This window comes from Conger conger, chromosome 5, assembly GCF_963514075.1.
Source record: "Conger conger chromosome 5, fConCon1.1, whole genome shotgun sequence".
NCBI lineage: Eukaryota > Metazoa > Chordata > Actinopteri > Anguilliformes > Congridae > Conger > Conger conger.
This window is the reverse complement of record NC_083764.1, coordinates 42,328,103-42,355,122: the sequence shown is the minus strand read 5'-3', so window position 1 is coordinate 42,355,122 and position 27,020 is coordinate 42,328,103. Positions and strand designations below refer to the sequence as shown.

General features: G+C 40.3%; 1 protein-coding gene across 2 annotated transcripts in view; it reads right to left on the bottom strand.

Moving 5' to 3' along the window:
- Window positions 1-26,438, bottom strand: part of LOC133128467 (solute carrier organic anion transporter family member 2A1-like) — a 29,641-nt gene extending 3,203 nt beyond the window's left edge. Inside the window, exons 1-13 of one of the 2 annotated variants that reach the window (XM_061242005.1) lie at window positions 26,338-26,438; window positions 26,096-26,177; window positions 9,875-10,012; window positions 8,113-8,275; window positions 6,848-7,060; window positions 6,660-6,758; window positions 5,976-6,115; window positions 5,182-5,257; window positions 4,649-4,813; window positions 3,955-4,147; window positions 2,088-2,235; window positions 661-830; window positions 201-265 (exon numbers count right to left, since the gene is read on the bottom strand). In XM_061242005.1, the coding sequence (XP_061097989.1) occupies window positions 201-265; window positions 661-830; window positions 2,088-2,235; window positions 3,955-4,147; window positions 4,649-4,813; window positions 5,182-5,257; window positions 5,976-6,115; window positions 6,660-6,758; window positions 6,848-7,060; window positions 8,113-8,188 (1,345 nt within the window). In that variant the 5' untranslated portion in view covers window positions 8,189-8,275; window positions 9,875-10,012; window positions 26,096-26,177; window positions 26,338-26,438. Of the gene's footprint in view, window positions 1-200; window positions 266-660; window positions 831-2,087; window positions 2,236-3,954; window positions 4,148-4,648; window positions 4,814-5,181; window positions 5,258-5,975; window positions 6,116-6,659; window positions 6,759-6,847; window positions 7,061-8,112; window positions 8,276-9,874; window positions 10,013-20,491; window positions 20,845-26,095; window positions 26,178-26,337 lie in introns of those variants that run through there. The other variant, XM_061242004.1, reaches the window with a different exon arrangement.
- Between the last annotated feature and the right edge of the window lie 582 nt (window positions 26,439-27,020).

Genomic DNA, 27,020 nt, shown 5'->3' with positions numbered 1-27,020 from the left:
CTTGTTAATCAAGGAAAATGATTGAAAACAGGTCAAGACCAATAATTCGTTTTAGGGGATATTTTCTGCCTCCTCAATTTTGAGCTCAGGACAAACAGCCACCACTGAGCAACAGACATTCTGCATACTACACACGCAGTATACATTAAAAATGTTAAAAAGCTGATTTTACTGCCAATGAAGCCATTGGTTGTACGTACCCAGCATCCTCATGAGCAAAAACTGAACTCCAATAGCAAAAGACTTTTCTTCCTGAGGGACAGTTCTAAATTGAGAAAAACACAAAAGTAACTTCATAACTTTTGCTTTTATCTTTGGAGATGTTCTTCTGCAAATGTTTAAAAACTCAAAATTACGCATCAGTCTTTCTGCCTCAATATAACTAATAGACGCTTCTCTCCCCTTATCTATGGTTGCTTACCGTATCATGTTTGTTTACCGTATGAAAGCAGCTTTGGCTAAAAGCATCTACCAAATGACAAAATTATTGTGATTCACATTAATGTAATTAACAGATGCACTTACCCAGTGCCTCTTTGTCGAATACCAGTAAAATACATTATTACCATCTTTACTAACATTTTACCATCCATTATAAAGCACAGAATGTGGGCAGTAGTTTGAAATACTGTAGCAGTAGCAAGGTAGTGCTAGCCCTACCTTAGAACCATCATGTAGATGGGGTTGTGGGACAGACTGGCAATGAACCCAGAGAGGGAGACGATGAACATGACTGGCAAGAGAAAGTGTGGGCAGCTGTTTGCACACGAGCCAGGCTGTGCGCTTCCCGCGATGTCCGAGTCCAGGATACAGCTGCAGTTGGTGTAGAACTGCCGGCACATGAAAGTAATTTTCACATCTGTCTCATTAGGAGTACTACTGTATGGACATATCAGAGCTTGTTTGTGTGTTATTACTTTATATATTATAATGTTTAAATGATTTACAGTGTGTGCTCAACCATGTACTTGTACAGTTTGTGCACAAATTGAGATTGAGAACATGTTTGGGTCGTCCCAAAACCTAAATATATTTGTAGGCCTCTCCTCTGTCAACTCAGAAGAGAGACTGGCAAGAAGTGTATCCTGCTTCTTTTTTCCATTGAGTGGGTATATTAGCTGAGCCATGCCCTCATTGCGTTGAATGAATACACATGCAGTTGGGGCAGGGGACTACTGGGGCCATCGAGAAGAGCTGCTACTGTGCCAAGAGGCAGAGAAGTCCTACCAACAGCAAGCCTCCCTCCATAAGAGATGCCAAGACTACTTTGTGCAATGAAACAATAGTAGAAGATAGTTTGTTGTTTTTCTTAGCAGATTCTGTCCCTGGGTGAGCTTATTTCTGGCCTATGCAGAATAATACAAATACAAAGTCTAATTGCTTTCTCCTGTTCACAATTGCTTTTTAAGCCACGGTCTGTTGTTTTGAGAGTGTAGCCTAGGAAATAATTCTGAAATACCAAAGACATGAGAAAAATTGATTATTTCTAAACATTAAGTGATGTGTGCTACTTAAACCATTTCCTGTTCATGCTTTTGTTAATCACAGATTGGCTGTATTGGGTAATTGATCTATCAACAATTCTTTTCTGCTGTGTTATGCCTTAACAGTCCTGGCTTAATTGGCCATCTAGATTCAATTAGAGTTAAATAAGTGGAGATCTGTGGGGAGATACAACCACCAAGCCAGAAAGATACAGCCTTGTTTTGATTTCCCTGCAAAAAGCATCCCAGCTTCAGCTTGCTGAACTGAGACACTTGCAATTTGTCTGAAGAGCACCGTGGCTATGCATCTATAAAGCAGTACGGACTCATTTGGCCTGTGAAACTGCATGTTGTTCGCTTCAAATAGTCTGGAGTTGTGGTCTCCAACCCTGGTCCTGGAGAGCTACTGGGTCTGCTGGTTTTTGTTTTCACCTTAAAATCAGCACCCTGTTGAGACCCAGGTAACCAGGTGAGGTGAGTTAACTGTGTAACCAACTTCTCTAATTGATTAATTAAGTGCAGAGTAACAACAAAAACCAGCAGACCCTGTAGCTTTCCAGGACCAGGGTTGGAGACCACTGGTCTGGAGGATTGTACAGTCACCTGGATCCTGTTTGGTGTCTGAGGGTCCTTGGAGAAGTTGGTGCAGCCAGCATGGCACGGTGAGATGTACTCTATGTTGTCTGAACCACATACCGGGTTGAAGGCACTCTGAGGACAGGAGCAGTTGGAGTTGCATGTGGACTGGGATCTGCACAAAAATGATTTATTTTTAAACCAGTTGCTGTGGCAAATAATAAATAATAAGTAATAAAACACAATTTACTGCATACTTTTGATTTGAATCATAATCTGATTAAAAGGAGTCCATAACACAGGAAGCAAGTTCGCCATTCAAGGCTTTTTGTGAAATAATTAGAAGTAGCCAATAGAATTAGCTATAGTCAATCAGAATCACTTAAAGTTAATCAAACTGTAAGCAGCTAAGCTTGATTCTGAAATGGCTTTAATAAACTAAACTAACAGGTAAACTGAATTTTGATCTAAATTCTAACTTTAATTCCAGAATTTCTTGGGCCAAACAGCTGTGCAGATCTTATCGTGGCTATGCCAGGACTTGAACTAGCAACCCTGCAGGTACCAGTCATGTATCTTAACCCCTATGCTACAGGCGTGAAACTACTCCAACTATCACTACTGTAGCTATAGTTACAGTATGTCACTACAGGTCTAACATTTTTTATGCTTAAGATTTCAAAAAGTGGGGTAAGAATTGAGCATGATGCTATACACCATTCTATCGCTGATAAAGCCAAACTTTTTTTTTTCCACATTTCCTCCCAATTTGGTGGCCAATTGTACATTGTTTATTTCAATCGCCCGTGTATATTGAGGAAACACTGCTACAACCCTGCCCCCCGGCGGCCAGAAAGAGATCGACACACTTTTGCAAGCTGCAATGTCTCGAGCCCTCAACCTTGGTCCTCGGTGTGCAACTGCATCAAACGAAAGTCCGATGCCTTAGCTTATCTTTAATTAACTGGTGTTTTTTTCATCTACTCAATCTTAATTTTAATCTGTGTGACAGTGCTGTCCATCCACAATAGACTCTCAACCTGTGCTGTCCAATCGGCTGACCCCTCTGAGGAACCTGCATATGAGGCCGGGGTATATGCAACTGCCAAGGAATTCTAAGGCCCGTCCCTCAGACAAGATTCCTTTCACCTACTTTTGACAGTCAGGCCTTGTTGATTATTTTAATCACTCAGCATGTAATGCAAGGCCAGGCCTGGAGAATGGAGATTGTTTTGGCGAGACAAGGAATTTTATTATCTGCTTGAACATGACAAGGCATTTTATTATCTGCTTGAATATGACAAATGCAAAACATCCTCTTACTTCATGATAAACCCAAATTTTGATAAATTGGAAAATGTGTTGAATTTGAACATCATTTTTTTCTTTATAATAATAATAAGTCTAAACATTACACTCAGAGAAAGCATTCAGTGAGACAAAAATGGGCACTGGTGCCAACAAGACCATTTCCTCTGGGTTTACCATTTATCAGTAAAATCCAGCCATGACCAGCTTGAAATGACCAGCTACCAGCTGTTTCAAAACATAGCTTGAGCTGGTCATACAATGTTGAGTATGGAGCAGCAGGGAGGTCATCCCATTGTGCCTTTACAGTCAGAAATAACCAAAACAGTCTCTCATATCTACTATGCATAACCTTCATCTGGGGAATGCAACCATGGTCATGCAGGGCCAGACATATGGTATTTCTGGTTTTAGTCAAAACAAGCTTGATTTCAGTTTGACTGCTGATGATTAGTCCAGAGGCTGAGGCCTAATACTGAAACTCCAGTACATAAATGTGTATTAATTAAATATAAAAATGCATTGTATTATGTTATGGGTTCAGATGAGGGAACCTCTCACCCCCCCATTCGTGCCTGAATGATACCTGTAGGGGACATTGACCCCGGCAACCTTCTGTGTGGAGCAGCCCATGAAGAAGAGAGGGATGAACAGCAGGATGGAAACAAACAGCACAGCCACACAGAACCTGGGGATGGCCTTCAGGGAGAACTTGGTCCTCTTCATGATCACCCCACCTACGAGCATGCCCATGGCAGCCGCTGGCAGGTTGATGGCCCCTGTGGGATAGAGGGGGTGAGAGGGGTGGGCAATCAGCAGAGGTACAGTGGGGTCCAAATGTCTACTCGTGAAAATGTTTCTATTTTGCATTCTTTTCTAACTTCATTTTAGAAAAATTAATTCTAAATTATATTATCAGCATAACAATTTGAGTGAAAATGTACATAAAGTTCAGAATTTCTTAGTATTTGGTATGTCCCCCTTTTGCTTTAATGGCAGCATGCACTCAAGCTGGCATGGACTCGAGAAATCTGTACAAAACCTGATGATTCATGTTATACCAGCATAATGTTCCAAAGAGCATCTTGTGATGTTACTGAATGCTTGGCTTTTGTCAGTCTTCAAGTGTCCCCATAAATATTCAATGGGGTTGAGGTCAGGTGAATGTGGATTATGCAGCACTCCTTACTCTTCTTTGGTCTTCAAGTAGTTTGAGCATAGCTTTTTAACTTTTTTGTAAAATATTTCAGACCAGGGTCAAAGTCATTAGTTCAACTCACCAATGAGCAGGCTTGCGTAGGCAGCTGTGGTGCTGAACTGTCGCTCCAGGAACTTTGGAAGGAAGGTGGACAAGCCAGCAATCACAGCGGAGAAACAACACTGGGCCAGAACCAGCAGCAAGAAGAGTGGACTTAGCAACAGCCTTACAAAGAGCCGGGGGAACACTGCCATTGGATCAGAAGGAGAAATGTACATGAGCACGGTCACACAAACAAACCACATATACACAGTTCCTTCAAACATCTACTGAAAGGTTTGGAGAGTTGTAATAGTGAATAGACCCCTCTTGTAGATAAAAATATGTTGACGGTTTCCTTCAAAAGGTTTTGGGTGACACACCCTGATACACACCACTCTGAACTGGCATATGGTGGCAGCGGCACATATTACACAGTAGCATCAATTAAAATGGATAAATGTTGGAAATAACAAAATAAAATCCAAATTTATTTGCATGTCAGAATTGTTTTTAGAGGTACACAAGTACAACAGACAAACCTTCACCAAATAAAATGTGTTATAAAGAACTTACTCTTAAGAAAGCCAAACAAAGATATCTCGGGCTTCTTTAGGTCTCCTTTCAAAGTGTCGGCTTCAGCTCCTATATCCTGGAAAATAATTCATTCCTGTCACACACAAAGGTGCACACAAAATCCGAGTTCTTATATTTGAACCTTTTTTCTAAGGCAACGTGAGAAACGTATTTCTACAATCTACTGAGGGACATTTTCCATGATTGATATACTTTTCTTTGAGCAATTTCTTTTTTAAGACTATGTCTGTGCACCAGTTCCCAGAAAGAAATTGTAGCACATTCTGTCTATTATAATATAACTTATCTACTTTAAGGAAATATCTTTTCCTGATGAGGTTGATGGTTGCAGTCTTAAATAACCTGGGTGGAGAGACCAAGGGCTTATCAGATAAATGAGGGTGGGAAAACTGTAGGTTTTAAAGCAAATATATCTCACCGGTGTTTTTCATTTACCGCTCCCACTGTTGCCTTACAGATGTTCTATTGGCTATTTCCCATTGGTGCACACTGGCTCTCACATAAAAGTGCACACGCCATCAGCAAACAAATAATGCCATAAAACTGTGTGTTCTGTGGGGGTGGTGATATTCTGTGTGATGGTGTTTGTGTCTTATAGTACTGTGTGTATGTGTGTGCAGAAAAATGTTTTGTGCCATGTAGTGGTACCATGTATGTATGTGTATGTTAGAGGGGGCGTGTGACTGTGACTGTCGGTTTCATTTACAACTGAATGATGCTTCCCACATCTTTAGGTCCAGAGAGAAGGTCTGAGATTAAATATAGCTACCTACATGCAACTCCAGTCGCATTTCCCTGGGGAAGAACAAGTAGGGGATGGAGGTCAGGGCCAGACAGCCAGAAGAGACCAGGAGACCCATCCACCAGGCCCCGACCCAGCGTGGATCGGTGGGTGTCAGCTCCTGAACACTGGCTGTGGGGTACAGCAAAAAAAATGACCACCGAACACATGAACTGTATGTACCATACATCACTGCTTCAACTTGAGAGCTGCTTTTCTTGAAACAAGTCTCAACATAACTTGAGTGGAAAAAAATAACTGGACAGTAGAAATTGGTACATGATTGATTTTGAAATGCACTATTAATGTTTATTTTATGTATTTTCAGCTTTGTGGTTTCAGACTGTATAATATGATCTATGTAACTTTAAACCTTTATAGAGAATTATTATTATTGTTATCTTTTAATATTATGCTCACAATAAACATATTCAGCTAAGCTTCGACATAGCTCCGCTCTCTAGGGTCCCTTATTATTGTTCAAAAATTTCAAACTTTATCAGACTGTTATGGTTACATACTGTACGTGTGTCTTCAGGGGTCTCAAAATGACTATGATTATGTGATATGTGGACACAGACAATGAGGAAATGAAAAATAAAGCCAGGGAAAGTCTTTTCTCGGAGCCAACCGGTCCAACAAAAACACCATATCAAAGGATGTAGGAGTGCAGTACCTGGGCTTATTCTGCCCACATCCACATGGATCTGGAGCATCACAGATCCCAACAGATATCCGAAGGCGGGCCCAAACACAGAGACCGAGAAGAGGATGGCTGAAAAAGGATGAGTAGACACATGAACATACCTGTGTGCCTTTCTTAATGTCTCTCTTAAGGTGTGCTAGCAGCCGGGAGGCGGTTACCAATATAAAGAGGAGAGTTTCCGGGCTCCGCAAAGTCATCCACGTAGGAGATGCCGAAAGGCTGGATGGGCACAGTGCCCACCCCAAACAGCAGCTGGGCGATGGCCATCAGCAGCCACAGGTTGCTCTTGTCGGCGAGCTGGCGGGAGCTCTCCTCCCCGCAGCTCTCTGGAGCGGAGGAGTTCCCTTGGAGGTCGCACACGTCATGCTTGTCTGCGGCGCACAAACAGAGGAACTGAAATCTGTCTCAATCTCAACCTTGTTGTTTTGAACTGGTCAAGTAGAAAGAGTGCAGTGTGGGGATTCAGACACACATACTCCACATGGCTAATACCTATCCAGGCACTGGGAAATGAAAAGAAAATAAATCTGGCATGTGTCCTCACATCCATAAACATCAGTGTAGATAACAACAAAGACCAGACAATGATATAATATTGTTAATTTTGAGAACTTGTAACTTAAACTATACTGACATGTAGCTCTCACTGACCTAGAAAAGCATAGGAATTTGAGAAGAAAGGAAGATCCAAGCACACAAGTGGAATTATATCAAAAGCCTCTATTGTACTGGGCATAACAAAAAGAAAACATTTTTCACCACACATGGTTTTTTTTGCTCTTCTCACATTCTCCTTTGCCATTTATTTTACTTTGGCCTTGAAAGCTATCTATCATTATTGACCCTTATTTTCCATTAGCACATTCTAGACCCAGAAGTTCTCCCATTTGACATTGGCATATCTAACATTTTTTCCTAATGGACACTATGCCAAAGAAGGAAACAACATACCATTACAATAACAAGTAAATGAAAAATATATTTGTGCATTTTAGTCAACTTGTACTCCATCAAGGAACATAACTAACATGAATTGAGATCAAACAATCTTAATATGTGAATATTTACATTATTTACATATTCACTATTCAAGCAGAACCTCAAACTTACACCACAAATATGCAAAAGACAGCCCAACATAGGCCTTGGGTAGTGTCATATTTTACTCAATTGGTATTTACAATTACATCAGTATATTCTCTTATGACTAATATGACTAATTTTGTTTGTGAATAAAATAGTTCACCCTTGACATGGTTGGAAAAAATCCCACAAGATTCTCACTCAAGCCAGAATGTTACTTTTGAATCATGTGCAATTCTCGCAGACAAAAGAATCCAGCAGCATGCATCTCTTGTCTTCTCCCTTACAAAGAGGTGCAGGAACAATGACCTCACCTACTAAAAACAGAGGTGGTTCTCACCCAATAAGACGGAGTAGTTGACATAGGGCTGCGACAGGAAGTGAGGTAGGGCCAGGATGATGGCGCTGACAGACATGAGCAGACCTCCCAGCCCGATGAGGCGTGGCCGGTGGACCCTGCTCCCAAAGTAGCTCACGAATACGATCAGAACCGTGTTCCCAACCTGGTTCAGAGACAAAAGGCCTTCAGATCAGTGAACTTGGCACATAATGATGACATGTACAGGCAGACAAATAATGAACCAGGGTTTTTGCAGGGACAGCAAGACATTGGCAAACCATATGAGGAAATGAATTAGTTAATATTTAATAATTAGTTAACCATTAACAAATGCATTAACTGACCTTTTCATTCCAATATGAATTGGCATGACATAATGTAGTTATTAACATGAATTAATGATGTACAAAACTTTAGCAGAGCTATACAGATTAACTTTGCAGTCGTAGTTAATTAACAACTACATAAGTTCATGCCAATTCATGGAACCTTACTATAAAGTGTGACCCAGGTGTGTGTGTGTGTGCGTGTGTGTGTGTGAGTGTGGGGGGGGGGGGGGGGGGGGAGGGGTCAAAGACTGCAATGTGTAGCAACTACATTAGCTCAGGAGGTAAGAGCAGTTGTCTGGCAGTCGGAGGAACCAGCCCTGGGTGTGTCTAAGTGTCCCTGAGCAAGACACCTAACCAAACTGATTGGTGCCTTGCATGACAGCCAATTGCCGTTGGTGTGTGAGTGTAAGTTTGTTTGTGAATGGGTGAATGAGAAGCATCAATTGTACAGCACTTTGGATAAAGGCACTATATAAATGCTAACATCTTAACCATCTGCCATCCCTCATATCCATGTTATGGAATTTACATGATTATGTGTACCATGTATGTGCATGTCCTCCCACTACAATAGTATGGTGGACTGTATACTCGTAAAAGGCATCTCTGCTACTTCACCATGCTGACCGGGAGTAAACTGCAGACCATCACCAGAACTATCCAAGCACAAAGCCTCCACTCTTACATTTGATCCAGCTTACACTGCCACTTTTAAACCCTCCTGTCTGATGGGAGGTACCGGTGCCTACACTATAAAACAGCTGGTTCAGCAGCACATTCACTCCCTGCGGCATCAGAATTATCATGAACCTGTGATTGATGGTGTTTTAATCCCTGCTTGAAGTGTTGAAGTTTCATCTTGTTTTCTGTTCCCTTGTCTCATGTTCTGCTGTACTTTGTATGCATGTATCTGTGAATAACAATATCCTCTCTGAAGACTATACAGTCTAAAGTCTCATTTTGAATGATATGCAGCAGTTGGTCCTCATAAGGATGTAGAATTGGAACGGCTCCAATAAAAAAATACATAATTACTCACTGAGACACTATGGTCTTGTATAATTGGCAAATTAGCCAAAACATTGCAAAAATATTACTTTGCGTATCTTATTTCACATGCTAGCAATGCGTAGTATTTCATAATCAAAACCCATAGCAATATACCAGCACACTTGCATAGTTTCTGTAGAACACTACCCAAAGCTGCCATAGTTATGTCCATGCAGACACTGGCAACAGTGACTGTAGGCTCAGACACAGATTATTGAGAAGTAACAAGAATGTAGCAGTATCCTTGGGTGAAGTCTAGCTGCGGGCTAATGGGAAATGAAGTCCGGACCACAGTCTAGCATATCATGGACTCTTTATCTATTGGCTCATTTCCCATACTGTTGGAAAGGCTGGTCCTTCAGGGTTGCAAGGCGGCGCTCTACCTCATGCAGGGAGGAAATGAGGCCCGAGGAGGAACTGCTGAGTCCAAAGCGTCTCTCGATGGTGCTGATGGTGCTCTTGAGGTATGAACTGTAGAGGAGCTGGGTCAGCTGCAGTAGACCATGGCACAGAACAAAGAACTGCAGGGAGAATGGAGAAGTGGGACTGAAGCCTTGTGCATCATTGTCTGCTACTGCCATTCTGAAGCTCACAGGGTAAGTCCCCATTCCAGCTAAAGGAATCAACTATCACTATAACAGCAGTACCTTAATTATAGGATTGAGTCCCCATACCCACTGCAAGAATAAACTGTATAACTACAACACTGGGGCATTAAGCACAGTATGGGTCCCCATTGCAGCTGAGGGAATCAAAAACGGCAGCTATAATACCAGGACATTAACCACAGAAGTGCCAATTCCAGCTATATTATAATCCATCTCCATAACAACAGACCTGGGACACATGTGCAAGTCCCTTTTAATTCTATTTAAGAATGAATATTTATAAAGTGAAGAACATACAGTAGTACCTAGAGACCAGTATCAGTACAGTATATTTAATTCTCACAAAACAGATTGCTAAACAGCTTTCGTAAAGCATCAGAGGCAAACACAAATATGTGCCACTGTTACAGAAACATGGAGAACAGTAGCAAATGCCTAAGCAAATGTTTAACAATAATTATTTCATCTATTGAAACTAAGCTGTGAAATTTGTTTGACAACTGAAACAATTGGACTTAATTGTTCAATGAGACTTAATCCCTGAATCCAATTTTCATAGTATCACTCTTCACAAAGGAACTGTCACTAAGCACAAAGTTCTAGCAACTATTCTACATTCTACAGTCTCTAGCTGTTCTCAGAATGCCAACATTAAAACAACATGTAAAACAAAATGTTTCTTTAGGTTATAGAGAGTTGGAAAAAGGCTATCATCGCAATTTTTTCAGGTCACCAAAATAATTTAAGGTTCTGTTCCACTGAAAAAATCCAATTTTCAGTCAAATTGACCATTTTATGTTTACTGCTGTAAATCATCTCTCAACTACTCAACTTTCAGGATAATACCACCTTTTGAATGATTACGCCATGTGTATGGTGAAATTTGTATAATTATTTACCATTCCTATTTTTGGTTAATTTTCTCAAAACCTGATTTTTCATCCTATCATGAAACTTTGCAAACCTATACTCCATATCCAGGAGAGTGTTTTGAGCCAATTATATTCTTGTTATATGCTTTAGCAGTGGGTACAGCACAAATGTTTTCTTCATTAAAAATTAAAAATAATAGAAAAATGACTATTGGTACTGGTGGTAAAAAAAAATTGTTGTTTAAGATTGTTTAAAAAAAAAGCAATCTTCAAACTGTCTTATTTAAATCTGAAAGGAATTTAACAACATTTTACATGGTTCAGATTATAAACTGCTTCAAAAAAAATGTATTTGTCATTTCCGCCACCTTGAATAAAGTATGCAAATGAGCTCATTTATAAATTCTGTCGGAATTTATCTTTTCAAGCCGATACCTCGCGATAATTGAAGTATGTACCTCTGAAATGATCTGGAAGACCAAAGATGCATTTTTGGTGGAACATAACCTTAAGCATTTTCATGTGAGCAGCAGGAAAGTTGTGGCTTTGAGGTTATAAAAAAGAGAAAATGCAAAAACATTACTAAAACATTGTTGCTCACCAACAGTCTAAAAGGTTGCAATGATCTGGACTTTCAGGATATAGATTTACACTACACTGGAGTAAGTTGATACTCATAGATACAACAACAATGATCAACTTGTCATTGAAACCCACAACCCTGTACTGCAGAGACTATCATACATTAACACTAAAATAGCTGGCAGCCATTGTAACAAGCGAGAAAGTCTGAGGTGGGATTTGAACCCCAGCCTCTCACTCATCCAAATATGTGTTGAACGAACATGTTATCAGTCAGCTAAAGACAAAAAAAAAAATACGAAGTGACACCTCTAGCCAAGGGCAAAGTTATTTTGTATTTGAGGGTTACGTCATCAGGGAGCATTGTTGCGGTAACCTGCGACCAGACTTCATTTTCCTGCACCTCACTGTGCTTACTAGCGTACTAGCGGAGCTAACCCTGCTATACCATCACAAAATCAAAAAATCTAAAATCAAAGCATGCTTACCTAAGCAAACAGTCATTGTCTTGGAGGAACCTCACCCCTGATTTGAGATGTTTAGGAATGAAGTCCACTATGATAAGCAAGGAAACCACTCACATTTACTGTCAAAAACCTGGTATCCAGAAGACCTTCATGGTACAATTCCTTTCTTGAAATTGTCTGCTTCTGTGGAGTGACTCTCAAATTAGTACAAAAGTTCCTTAAAAGTTTTCAGAATTCACTGGTTTGGCTTCAGCCTGTGTTGAGTCTGTGGTCTAATAAGAGATCCTAACCACACCAGTGCCAACTGTAGGTGACAGCCTGACAGATTGGTGCATAAGTAGCCACAGCATTGCCCAGGGGTGTCTGCCACATCATGCTCTGGTTTATTGAAGGCCTGCACTCCGCCTGGGTTAGCTGCACAGGACCGGGCCCAGTATTTCAAAAACCTTTCATCTAGATCAGAATTATTTGGTATTTAAACCTTTTTTGTTTTGCTATCCCAGATCAAATTGATCTTGTTGGTTTTGTCTTGGTTTTTGAAAGATATGATTATTCTGATCCAGATACTAAAATATCTGGATAACAGATATGTTCGAAAATGTGTCATTCAGTTTGCATATTAGTCCTATTCATCTGCAATAGTACACAATACATGGGCCAAAGTCAGTCTCATTTCCGAATTCAGTTTGCATAATTAGTCCTATTCATCTGCTTTAGTCCACAATACATGGGCCAAAGTCAGTCTCATTTAAAAATGCAATGTCTCACTGAATAATACAAATAATTAAAAAAACACTGACATAATGTTTTTACTGATCAATCCACCGTAGTTAAAATAATGGTTCACTACAGTGAAAACATAGCATTTTCTGAGGAAGAACTATGGCATTCTTATTTTTGCACTTATCAGTTAGGCAATTATGTTAGAGTAGATAACAGAATATTTCAAATGACACATTTACAATTTTTATGGCTTTCTTTGGATGACTTTTAGTGGTTGTGGGTTCTTCTTCAAAATATTTTATTGTCCATTTAAAATGGATATTACAAGGGTTTGTGTTAATTAATGTGCAAACACTGGATAAAACAATGTATTACAGATGTGCCATGTATCCCACATGGCCCTACATCAAGTTTGAATCCATCCTGAATCCACCCTTTTAGCAGGATCAAGATTATCCTCATGTTCAGTATCAAATTTATCCTAATCTCCACCTTAGCCTTTGAGGTAATACCCAAAACCAACATTTGATTTAGATTCTAGGTAGGATTGGATGACAAAATCCTTATCCCAATTTTAGGATCAGGTTCACAGCTTCTGGTTTTGAAATACCCAATTTTGAGATTGAATCCTATCCAATTAGTGAAATCCTATCCAAAAACATTTTGAAATACTGGGCTGTGAACATTAAACAGCCCTGTTGGCAATGTCACAGGCCATTCATAATTCACCACAGCTATCTCTTAAATGTCAGTAATGGGATGGGCACTGCTGTCAAGATGTTCAAATTCTGCAAGCAACCACAAACATGCATTCATGAGCATGTACACTGGCGTGAGCGTAAAATCATTGCACTGTAATGATATAATGTGAAGTGGATATAATGTGAAGTGGCTTGAGCAACAGATGACATTTTAATGTGATTCTCGCATGATATGATGATAGCTGATTAATAGCACTAACATTTCAACATAATTGCATCAGTGAGCGTACAGCAAGAAATTCCTTTGCCTCGATATCTCCAGGACCCATTGTCCATATCTGGTGTCTTGCTGGGTCTAGAGAAAGGCAGGAAGTTTTTTGGTGTCTATTTCCAGCATTGACGCAGAAATATTGTTTCACAATGTTTTATGTCAAGTGAGCCATGGGGATACCTTTGGGCTGATGTTGACCTTCCTTTATAAAGTAACTTTACTACACAATAATAATCCTTTCCTTTGACAAACACTGCAAGAGGGTAATTGTCACGTATTTGCTCCTCACATAAAAGCACTTCCTGCTTCAGGATTATGCTGCATATAGAAATAATAAACACTTTTGAGCAAAAGAAAAAAAACCCTTAGCACAAATGAAACATTTTTGGCAGCCGCACAACTCAGCAACCATCACCAGCCATAAGTCCACTCTCAGGATAATTTATTTGTTATTGTATGGTTAACTTCTGTAAAAGCACTCCTCTGTAACAGGCCTACTGCATATTTGTCCTACGTTACATTTACGGTTTTCCCTCACAGAAGAGCTTTCTAGCAGGGCTGCACAATCTGAAGCGTGTTTAAATAAATCGATCCATAGATAGAATACAGTAAATATCTACTGATGTGATGTATACTTGTGCTATAGCTGGGATTAAGTCAACATTTGTCCTTAACTGTGGAATTAACTATTAAAACTAAGGATTAGTTTTTCATCTTCACAAGCAGAGTTCAGCAATGGCTCAAACTAGTTGTGAAATGTGAATTGAATACAGGCCAACGTATGACTTGTACTATGGCTTGCATACGGCCTGCACATAGTTTTACATGTTTAGGTAGTTTGGGTCATGTGTAACAACACGACTACTGTATTCAACCAAATAGCCAGTCACCACTGTAGTCACACTTATCCAAATAATATCTAACAAATCATACAAAGGATCAATGCGGTGTGATAGACTTACACAGAGGGTTTAAGAACAACAGCACAAGTCTCTGTGTTTGGATAAGCACACATACATGGTCATGCAGTATTGCAAGTAAAGGACTTTGCCTACTTGGATTTGAGCATTTGACTTAAACTTATATCCATTTATTAACTGTGTGCTGTTTCGGTTACCAACTAAGGCAGGGGTGTCCAATCTTATCCAGAAAGGGTCGGCGTGTGTGCAGGTTGTTGTTTTAGCACAGGACTAAGACAGCTGATTCTACTCATCAAGGTCTTGATTAAAGACCACGATTAGTTCATTAGTATAATCAGGTGTGTTACTGCTGGGTTAAAACAAAAACCTGCACCCACGCCGGGTAAGATTGGACACCTCTGAACTAAGGAGTAGCAAAGATATGGTCATTTCTTTTTCAAATATAATTTTGTATACCAGTGGCTAACCTACTTAGGCTTCGGTAGCCTAAAAAATATTCCTACCTGTAAAGTATAATGGTATAATTTTTGGATCTCCATTGCTTCAATCTGGAGTCCCCTGTTGATGTTAAAATGTCCTCCAGATGTTACAAAAACTTTTCCCATTTAAAATGTCAGAAATTAGAACTAACAGCAGACTTTGGCACAACTCCATCTGCTGATACTTCTGCAATGGAGATAACAAAGTGATAAGCGTTTCATTGACTATTATTTCCACCCAGGCACACAGTCTTCTATAAGTCACTTTTATGAGTGCAGCTGTTTCCTGGTGAACTTCAATTAAACAAACAACCGTGGGTTTCCTCTCAACAATTTCCTTAACAACACAGTATAAATCAATGGAGCTGCCTCTACACTAGGACTGACATGATCTTAAAAATTAAAGAAATAAATGAGGGGGCAAGGCCTGTTATTACAAGAGTTTGCATTCAGGTGTTCAAATCCCTCACCACAGTGCCTACAGGTTCATATTCTAACCCACAATTTACCCAGACATTATGTACAAACAACCCTGTGATGACTAGCACATTCACGCTGAAGGGAGCCTGTAACTGTCACTATTGTTTGCTACGTTTAATGACTCCTGTGCGCTCTGCTCAAGAGAAGAATGATTAGCATTAGGATGTTGTTGATCTGATATACTGTAGAGTGACTGGGGATATGCAAAAATGAAAACAAAATCTAATTCAAATGCACACAGAGACACATAGGCATTCACCACACACACACACACACACACACACACACACACACAACCTAAGAAAGTACAAAATCCAGTTTGTGAAATTTACAGTAGAATTTTATACTTAAGTACTATTTTGGGGGATTTGTACTTTACCTGAGTGTTTGTAAATTTGTATATTTGTAGTTTCACTCAATTACATTTCAGGGAAAAATATTATATATATTTTTTAATTTACAATTTACTGCTACAACCCTGCCCAGAAAAGAGATTTGCACGCTTTCTTCAAGCTGCATGAACTCATGCCCCAGACCGTGGGGCAATGAGGGGCACTTTGTATGTAGCAGACCTTCCCGGTCGAATCCCTCTCCCCACCCTCAGGGCAGTGGCCCAAGTATGCCACTCCCTCAGGTGCTGGACATACTCAGATTTGGCAGGACAGGGGTGGAAAAAAAGAAGGAAAAACAGTAGAAAAAACTATGCAGAATGTTAGAATGCAGAGTGATATTGTCCTCAAATTTGAAAGGGGATTTGTCCAGTGTTGTGACTTGACTCCATTGTGTTTCTAAGCGCACCAGCCACAGCTACAGTAATCTGTATCCAGTACAGATTTCACTCTATTTGAGCTTCTGCGACTTTGTTTTAGTAATATTATGAGGAATTCTGACTCTTTGAAATGAAGAGACCAGGATTATGCCTGTAGTCAAAAGGGTTCAAGAATAATAACCATTTTATTTTGGTTATGTCATTTAAGCTTGTGTCAAGAAAAGGTACTTTACTTAAGGGGTTAATTAGGATTTGTATTCAGTACCCATACTATAACTTACTTCTGGGTACTTTTTCCACCACCGCTTTATACTTTGCATGATAAATATGTCATATGCAAAATTGTAGTTACTTGACTTGTTACACAGAACCAAGTTCAGTGATGGTTAAACTGCAATTATAAGTGATATAATATACATAATATATCGGAGTCCTAAAGTAATACATGCTCTGACACTAAAACTACAAATACTCCATTTTGCCAGTGAGAACAGACCATGCTGAAAGGATTTAAGACTTCATCAACATCTGGAACTTTGCAGCCTGAAAAGACCAGATTAGCCCAAGCATGTTGCTGTGGAGAGTCCTAAATGTAATACTAAATTGAACACTCCTGCATTCCGTGTCATGCCAAGCACCATATAACAGTAGAAACAACAGTCTTGTTCACCAAATGCAGGTTGCCTCGTTCCTGTACAGTTTATGCTGCTGTGTTGTCCAGCATATCGTACCAGTGTCCAAGCTTCCCTCTTTTCATTTATCCAGCATACCCGCCTCATTTTGATTATGTCCTGGCATGAGCTCAGCAGGATCACAGGGAGGAGGCTGATAAACTCTGAGGTGAGAGACGTTAATGGCGGTATCACTGTATCAGTTGGCACAGTGACAGGCTGCATTTCAACAGGCAGGTGTAGACCACTCTCTGAGATTTTCTACTGAGAGCGTACCATCAGTGACGTCACGGAAAAGCAGACCGGGGTCAAATAAGGATTTTGAATAACTGTCAGTGTTGCTAATCAAACATACTATTGTGCAGTCACATGAAAGAAGAAATTCACTTGGAATACTTGTTTTCGAAAGGGTTGAAATTATTTGAGCCTGCTCTGCAGCAAAGCAATAATTTAAAAAGTAGACAACTAGACCACATTACTTCCACAATTATACTGACAGCCCTCAACTGGGCCTCAAGCTTTGGGGCGGCACAGTGACGCAGTGGAAAGCACTGTTGCCTCACAACAAGAAGGTTGTGCGTTTGAGCCCTGCCTGGGCCTTTCTCTGCAGTGTTTGCATGTTCTCCCCATGTCTCCATGAGTTTCCTCTGGGTACTCCGGTTTCCTCCCGTAAGACACGCAGATTAGGGGCTGCAGATGAATATGAGCTCATTAGCTAACTCTGGCACATTTACATTGACGTGAGAACTGAAAATGTTGATTAATGTTCACTGTCCCTAGTAAAAAAAAATAATAATAATAATTTTTTGCTTTCTGCAAACTTTAGCCCAAGGTCCCAAGCCAAGAGAACTAACAGCACTCTTTATGAAGTTCCAGGAGGTATTGGCAGTCCCTGCGGTGGACATTCATTAAACTCTGCTGCAAGAGCTTGACTCAGTGCTTGAAAGCTGTGGGTTTCGATCCCGATTGCAAGACCTAAAAGGAAACGCCATGGCAAAGGAAACACATGGATGCTTTCTCAAGAGACATTAGATGTTCTAATACATCAGGATGTTATTGTAACTGTGCCTGAAAAGTTTCTGTGCCTGCCAGGCATCACCTTTCGACTGGGAGAGAACAAGGGCACCTGAAGAAGCTAGAGGGCTTCAAGCAAACATGCTGAAACATGCACGCCGGCTAAATTAGTGTTGTTCTTCGCGAGCACAGTCTGGAAAGTCAATTTTGGTCTTGGCTGAACTTGCCAAGCTATGTTTGTGAAAGGAATACACTTGCATTGAATGGACGGTCAAAATTAGGGATAAATGTTGATTGAATCCTGGCCTATATCTATGGTGAAAGAGAGCTGGAACAGCTGGATGCTGGATGCTGATATTCAGCCTGGATCCATGAGGGTGCAGGAGGTCTCTCACTCATGTATTGCAGTTTTTTAAAACTAGATCATGACATTGGAATGTACTCAGTGAGCACTTTATTAAGTATTTGTTAGACTTATTTTTTAGACTTCTACTGTTGTAGACTATCCACTTAAAGTTATGATGCGTTGTGAGTTCAGAAATGGTCTTCTGGTTACTGCTGTTGTAATGTGTGGTTATTTGCGTTACTTTCACCTTCCTGTCAGCTTTGACCAGTCTGGCCATTCTCCTCTGACTTCTCTAATAATGTGATGTAATGTAATGTAATAATGTGTTTCTGTCTGCAGAACTGCTGCTCACTGGATTTTGCTTCAGTTTTTTGCACCATTCTTTGCAAACGCTAAGGACTAGTGTGTCCTCTCCAGGAGATCAGCAGTTTCTGAGATACTCAACCACCCTGTCTGCCACCAACAATCATTGCACAGTCAGTCACTTAGATCGCATTTTTCTCCCCATTGTTATGGTTGAAGTGAACTTTAACTGAAGCTCCTGACCTGTATCTACATGACTGTATGCCTTGCACTGCTGCCACACAATTGACTGATTAGATAATCGCAAGAATAAGTAGGTGTAATAAAGTAAAAATGTTCCTAATTGCTTGGTGAGTGTATGTCTCAATCTGTATATTTTCTTTTTCTATGACCCAAAGCCCATTGAGCAAAGATCTATCCCTATAAGGAGAGCACATAACAAACCAAATATCTTGTCATGTCAATGCATTACAAACAAGCTGTGACCTGCAACTTTCTCCTATACTGTATACATTAGCAAAACAGAACTATTGCGCTGTATACAAGATAAACAATAGCTTTATCTGCAAAAACAAAGGTGTTATCTGCATTCATTACTTAATGTAGCTGCCTCAGGTCTCATGTACCATATTTTTCTGATGCATGCAATACCTTTATTGAAAATAATACAATAGGGCATCACCTTTTATTCCATATCTATTCAGCTAATCAGTATACTTACCAAACACCACTATCATGGTTATTTATGGTAAATGGCATTAACGCTATGTATATAATTTTTGAGAAATGAGGCTAATTAACTAAAATAGCAAAACACTTTAGAACCATTCTACATAACAATGTAAAGCATTTTTAGTTACCAGACCCACTTATCCAGGTTGAATTTCACAGCTTGCATGTGACACATTACCCATGCATGGATCTAGTTATTAATAAGGCAGTTCAAGATTAACACACTCAAAGGTAGACGTGACCTGTCTGGGGATTGAAACTGTAGAGTTTCATTATTAGCCAAGCTGAATCATTACACCTCACAACTATTAAAAACAGTCAAACTTAAATATTGTAAGGTACAATACCATAGGACACGCAGGTATATGTATAACCCTTCATATCTGTGAGTTAGACAGTGTGTACAACATGGTCAACGCATATCTGCTCCTTAGAGCAGAACATTCCAGGTGACAAGAGAGATTATATGGACCTCCACTACACTGCATGTAGCTTTTGGAGGTTTTCCATGTTTTACTCTGTCGCTCATATTAAAGGAATCTTTATTTTGTACCTGGGTGAACAAGATGAACAGTCATACTGGGTCTCATTACTTGAGCCTATCTAAGTGCTCAGCGGTTTAACACAGTTTAAGTAGTATGATGCTTTGTAATAACATTTCATACTTTAAAAAAGGCAATACACTCTCTTTTCAAAAACAAAATAAAATAAGAAGGTCACGTTGCATGTTCTGCCCCATCGTGTTTGCAAGGAATAGTAACCACACTGTTAAAAATAGTTTCTCTGAAGATACTCTTTAGTCGTATAAAGCATCCCTGTCGCCACTGAAAGAACACTGAGGAACAAAGAAAACCGGAATACTGGAATCATATAAAAGCATTTTAATTTACAATTCGAATATGCTGTAGGAAGGTTAACAATTTTAGCTTACATGTATGCCATTGAAAATTAAACGTGGGAATGGGAAGTAGCTGCAGAAACTTCTTCTAAAGCACAACCTCTGCTGTTTTCAAATGTACAAATCAGGACAATATCATCACTCATAAATTCATAAATACATACCTTGATGTTACGGAACACAGAAGCAGTTTTGGATTTTGACATCTTGGCATGCATTTCCATTTTACACGAAAAGAAAGTTAAGTCCGTGTGTTAACGTGTGCTTTACCTCAAGTCAGTGACAGATCAGCAACACGAACGCGTAGCTATATACTCCAGGAGGTACCGCGTTGTAATATGACACTGCCCACAGAATTTTAGCAAAGCTTGTCCGGACCCGAAATGTTTTACATGCAGATCGGCAGACAGAACCAAGTTTGGAACACCTTCAAAGATATGACGCGGATTCATTTTGTTAGTGTGAATAATAATAAAATCCGCCAATCATTTGTAGAGCAATGATAACACCTACAGTTGTTAGATGTATGCAATAAATGCAATGTTTTTTATGAGTAAATTCCGTTCATTGGTAGCCTATTCTTGTTCTCAGATATTGTGTAGCTAAGCTACAATCATTTCACACGGAATGGGAGTGCATCCGTCGTGCAGTTTTTCCCATTTGAATATCCCCCTGGTGTTAGCACGACTTTAAATATGCTACTTCAAATGTGTATTCTTTAAAAAAAACATAAATAACCACAACAACAAAGAAGTTACTGTAACTTTTAGAGTATCAAATTCATTTTGTAAACACTAACATATTTTCTCCCAACATAAGCAGTCCAGAATGAAAAGGGTTAATTTATTTTTGCAATTCAAATAGGTAATCGCACACTTGGGATATTGAATTGACCAAATCCTTATTATAATGCACATTGGATGGAATTAAAGAAGGTACAATACAGATTTGGTTATTTAGTTATTCAATTATTTTAAGCAACTGAAAAACAAATTGGCTTGCAAACATGGTCACCTCTCCCAAAATTGTCCATTCAAAACACTACGAGTAAAATTTTCATACATTTTTCTCTATATACACTGCTCAAAAAATTAAGGGGACACATTGTATAATTTATTGAGAACAAAATGACGTAACAACGGTCAAAGGAAACCAAAATCATCAACCCATTGAGGGCTGGATTCAAAATCACACCAAAAATCTAAGTAAAAAATTGAAAGCACAGGCTGATCCAACTTGCGTGAATTTTATCACGGCAATAATGTGAGTCAGTAGTGTGTATGGCTCCCGTGTGCCTGTACGTACTGCCGACAACGTCTGGGCATGCTCCTGATGAGTCAGCGGATGATGTCCTGGAGGATCTCCTCCCAGACCTGGATCAGGGCATCAGTGAGCTCCTGGACAGTCTGTGGCAGTACTTGGTGGCGTTGGATGCACCAATACATAACGTCCCATAGGTGCTCAGTTGGATTTAGGTCAGGGGAACGTGAGGGCCAGTCAACGGCATCAATGCCTTCCTCATCCAGGAACTGCCTACACACTCTGGCCACATGAGGCCGGGCATTGTCCTGCACCAGGAGGAACCCAGGGCCCACTGCACCAGGGTAAGGTCTGACAATCGGTGTGAGGATTTCATCCCGGTACCTAACAGCAGTCAGGGTACCGTTGGCTATGACATGGAGGAGCGACCCTCCAAGGATATGCCTCCCCAGACCATTACTGACCCACCGCCAAACCGGTCATGCTGGATGATGTCACAGGCAGCATAACGTTCGCAATGGTGTCTCCAGACTCTTTCACGCCTGTCACATGTGTTCAGTGTGAACCTGCTCTCATCTGTGAACAGGGTGCCAATGGCGGACCTGCCAATTCTGGTGGTCTCTCACAAATGCCAATCGAGCTGCATGGTGCTGGGCTGTGAGCACAGGTCCTATTAGAGGACGTCAGGGCCTCATGCCACCCTCATGGAGTCTGCTTCTGACAGTTTGGTCAGAAACATGCACACCAGTAGCCTGCTGAAGATCATTTTGTAGGGCTCTGGCAGTGCTCCTCCTGTTCCTTCTCACACAAAGGAGCAGATACCGGTCCTGCAGCTGGGTTGATGCCCTTCTACGGCCCTGTCCAGCTCTCCTTGTGTAATGGCCGGTCTCCTGGTATCTCCTCCATGCTCTTGAGACTGTGCTGGGAGACACAGCAAACCTTCTTGGGACCGCACGTATGGATGTGCCATCCTGGAGGAGCTGGACTACCTGTGCAACCTGATTGGGCCACAGGTACTGCCTCATGCTACCAGCAGGACACTAGCAGAACACAAAACTAGAGAAGAATCAGTCAGGAAGGATAAGGAGAGCAATTGTCTGTGGCCACCACATGCAAAACCATTACCTTTTGGGGGGTTGTCTTGCTTTTGCATCTCCATTGCACCTGTTGTCACTTTCATTTGCAACAAAGCAGGTTAAATGTATTCACAATCACCGGTGCTTCCTAAATAGACAGATTGATATCCCTGAAGTTTAACTGACTTGGTGTTATATTGTGATGATTAAGTGTTCCTGAATTTAAATTATGTTTAGTACACGATGGGCAGTATGTGAAAGATATCCTCCATACTATTTTACAACCATGATATAGAGGTGTTATAAGACATTCTGTCCTTATGCAGCCATGCTCCATGCATTGTTCTTGTTGTTGAAGGAAAAGATCACTGAAGCTCATGCTTATGGGATCGAAATGGTCATTTACTTCATGAAAAATATGCATTGCCATGTAAAAATATTTGCCCTTTCTGATTTCCTCCATTGGTTTCAGATCTTCAGACAAAATTTTATGTCAGACAATGGGAACCTGAGTAAACACAAAACACATGCGTGTGAAATCATTTTCACACACGTTTTGTTTCCACCGAGGCACACCAATATTCTGTGGCAAAGTGTCCATGTCTTCTTTTTAGTCTGGCATTGCAAGCAAAAGGAGTCCCTATTGTCCTGGCACAATTTCACAAACTAAAGTTCATAGCTGGCAGACATGATACGCAAGCCAAATGCAGCAAACAGCTGGCAAAATCACTGAGCAAAACACAGGCGTGCTTTCACTGAATCTGTTAATGTTCAGTCCATTGATGACCAGAAAATGAGTGGTCCATAGAGGTCCAATATATGAAGGTGAACATAAATAAATAAAAAGATCAAATCTAGAAAATTCCTCACATCTCAGCAAAACTATCTGGATGGATAGAGAGCACTCTGGCTCATAGTTAAGTGGAAACATACTTTAATTTTATGTTTGGGTAAACTGCCCCTTTAAGAATTTTCTGGTACAGAGCAGAATTTATGGTTCCTTCAATAATGGCAAGTCGCCCATGTCCTGAGACAGCAAAGCATCCACACACCATCCCACTGCCACCACCATGTTTGACTGTTGGTATAATTCTCTTACTGCAAAATGCTGTATTTGCTTTACGCCAGACATAATGGGATCCAGAGTGTTTTTGTCATCCAAAACATTTTCCCATCTGTCCATAGAACTTTATCCCAAAAGGCTTGGGGATCATCCAGGTGTTTTTTTTCCAGGAACATTGATGCTCCCATAAATCCCATTTTTGCCCAGTCTCTTTCTTATTGTGGAGCCATGAAAACTGACCTTAGATGAGGCTAAGGAGGTCTGCAATTCTTTGGATCTGGGCCCTGGAAAGATTCAGCACTGTTCCAAGTGTTCTCCATTTGGAGAAAATGGCTTTCAATGTGCTTTGGTAGAGTCCCTGAGCATTTCGGTTTGTGCTGTAACACTTTCCAGACTCCATACATCAAGCACTTTATTAGGTATTTATTAGACTTATGCTGTAGCCTATCCACTTAGAGTTATGATTTTTTGTGATCGCTCTTGTAATGTGTGGTTATTTGCGTTACTGTCACCTTCCTGTCAGCTTTGACCAGTCTGGCCATTCTCCTCTCACATCTCTCAATAACAATATGTTTCTGTCTGCAGAACTGCTGCTCACTGGATATTATTTTTCTTCGTTTTTTGCACCATTCTTTGCAAACTCTAAAGACTAGTGTCCCATGAATCCCATGAGATTAGCACTTTCTGAGATACTCAAACCACCCTGTCTGCCACCAACAATCACTCCCCAGCCAAAGTAACATAGATCAAATTTTTTCCCATTGTGATGGTTGATGTGAACATTAGCTATAGCTCCTGACCCGTATCTACATGATTGTATGCCTTGCACTGCTGGCAGACAATTGGCTGATTAGGTTTAATAAAGTAAAAATGTTCCTAATAAAGTGCTCGGTGATTGTATATTTAAACTTTTTTTTCATATCACTTCTGAAATTTCCTTTGATCATTGCTTAGTGTGCTTATAGAAACATGGTATTAACTACTTTGTGGCAACCACCATTCTGATGGTTAGGTTCAATAAAGAGTGACTTATATTCAATATGACTGACTGCAATCAAGCCTGGATGCATTTCATCAGTTGAATCTTTTTATCAATTACATTTGGTTAATTGGTTGAGTAACTAAGGGAGCAATTACTTCTTCACATGGGTGATATTAGTGTTTGATAAGATTTTTCATTAAATAAATGAAACCATTTACAAAATGTCCTTTGTGTTTACTCAGTTTCCCTTTGCCAGATATTACATTTTGCCCAAAGAAAATAATTTAAGATAACAGATATGCAATAATAAAAGGAAATCAGTAAGGGGGCAAATAATGTTTCACAGCACTGTAGATACTCTGGTGAATAGTGAGACAGAACGTTGGTTCCAGTGGTGCCAACTGCTCCAGATATGTCCCCAACACTGTCCTGCTGGACTTGGTTTGAATAAAGTTTACCAAAGAGACTGTCCATATAAATGAGGTTAGCCTCCATTACAGTAGTCTCAAATGAGCATCCAGCCCATGTTGCAGTCCTTCACTATACATTCAAGTCTTTACTTTGGTAGCATTCTGTTTGGGAAAAATCTTCAGACTGATTTCTACAGCTAATGCATTTTGCATTTGGTGCTCGTGAAAATAGCTCATATTTGTTATTTATATATATAACTCCATGGGGTAATTTGTCCTCTACATTTGATCCATCCTAGTTACTTAGGAGCAGTGGGCAGCCACAGTGAAGCGCCAAGGGAGCAACTTGGTCAAGGGCAATGGCAGTAGCACACCTAACCTAACATGCATGTCTCTGAGTGCGGGAGGAAACCGGAGTACCCAGAGGAAACCGACGCAAACACGGGGAGAACATGTAAACTTGAACCCAGAACCTCCTTTATGCGAGGCAGCTGCGGTAACCACTACGCCACCGTGCCGCCAACAGTAGTAGCAATTGAGTAGTGCCCCTCCCTGACATCTTTAAGAAACTTCAGTCCCTCCACATCTCCACTTTCTCTATCGAACTTTTGTCATCCCCTCTCCGCTAGAAATGATGTTTAGCCCACTAATTAGCATTCCAGCACAAACCGACTTTCCTTCGGCATATCATAATGGATCGAAATCTGGGAAGGCAGCAATATGCTTTTGCAGGAGTTTTGTTAATTAACATGTTAGGTTATGTGGGGAATTCTAGGCCACATTCACATTTCAAAACAAGCAAAAATGAAATTGTTTGGCTGCTCTCAAGACAGATACAAAAAGTAAAAAAAAAAAAAAATTTTAAAAAGCATAAAAAGCATTATATTTGAAAATATAAAAAGCATATATATAAAATATATAAATATACAATGTACAATACAAACTACACATTTCATGAATTCTGACAGGATAATTACATTCACTTTTTGGATGCCAGTTTTTGGATTTCAGTAGTGGAAACTTCATCTCATCAACTGTAAAACCGGTACTTTCACTTGGCTGGAAATTAAAAAATGAAAAAAGAAATTAGTAAGCCTTTGGAGACATTTTATATTTTAGGTAATCAACTTTGCTTTTCTAGTGAACATCTGTATAAGCTTTTGAAAATATTTCACCAGAGGCAAGTTTGAAAATATTTCAGAGAAAATGTTCTTCTTACCACCCCAGGAGATCTTAAATTTCCCAAACAAAGCGTTGTCTTGGAGGAATATAACCAATAAGCACAGCTTGACTATGTTATTACATGTATGTGTTGCTGAGAATTTTATCCGAGTGGTAACAGTGCAGATTGTGTTACTTCTTCGCATTTAGATGGGCTCTTAACAGTAACAGAATATGCAATGAGCCCATCCAGATGACAGAGCGGTTGGTGCAGATGCTGCAAAGAACACATTCCACAGAGAAAACGGGACATAGAGTTCTTCTTTGCTTCAACAACAACAGATTTGTGATAACATTACCGTGCCCATATTATGACTTATTGTACATATTATGCAAAAGGCAGATGCTGACAGGGGATGACCGAGTTCTTTTGAGGGGAACGCATTCATGCCATGTGGCACAGCCCTCCAAAAGCAGGCAGACTTATGGACTTGTCACCCCCTCTTGCTTACAGAAACAGAATAGTCAGGAGAAAGCCCATTCCTCCGGGGTGACATTGGCTCAGGAGGTAAGAGCAGTCGTCTGGCAGTCGGAGGGTTGCCGGTTCGATCCCTGAGCAAGACACCTAACCTCCAATTGCTCCTGATGGTACCTTGCATGGCAGCCAATCGCTGTTGGGGTGTGACTGTGTGTGTGTGCGACTGGGCAAATGAGAAGCATCAGTTGTGCTGCGCTTTGGAT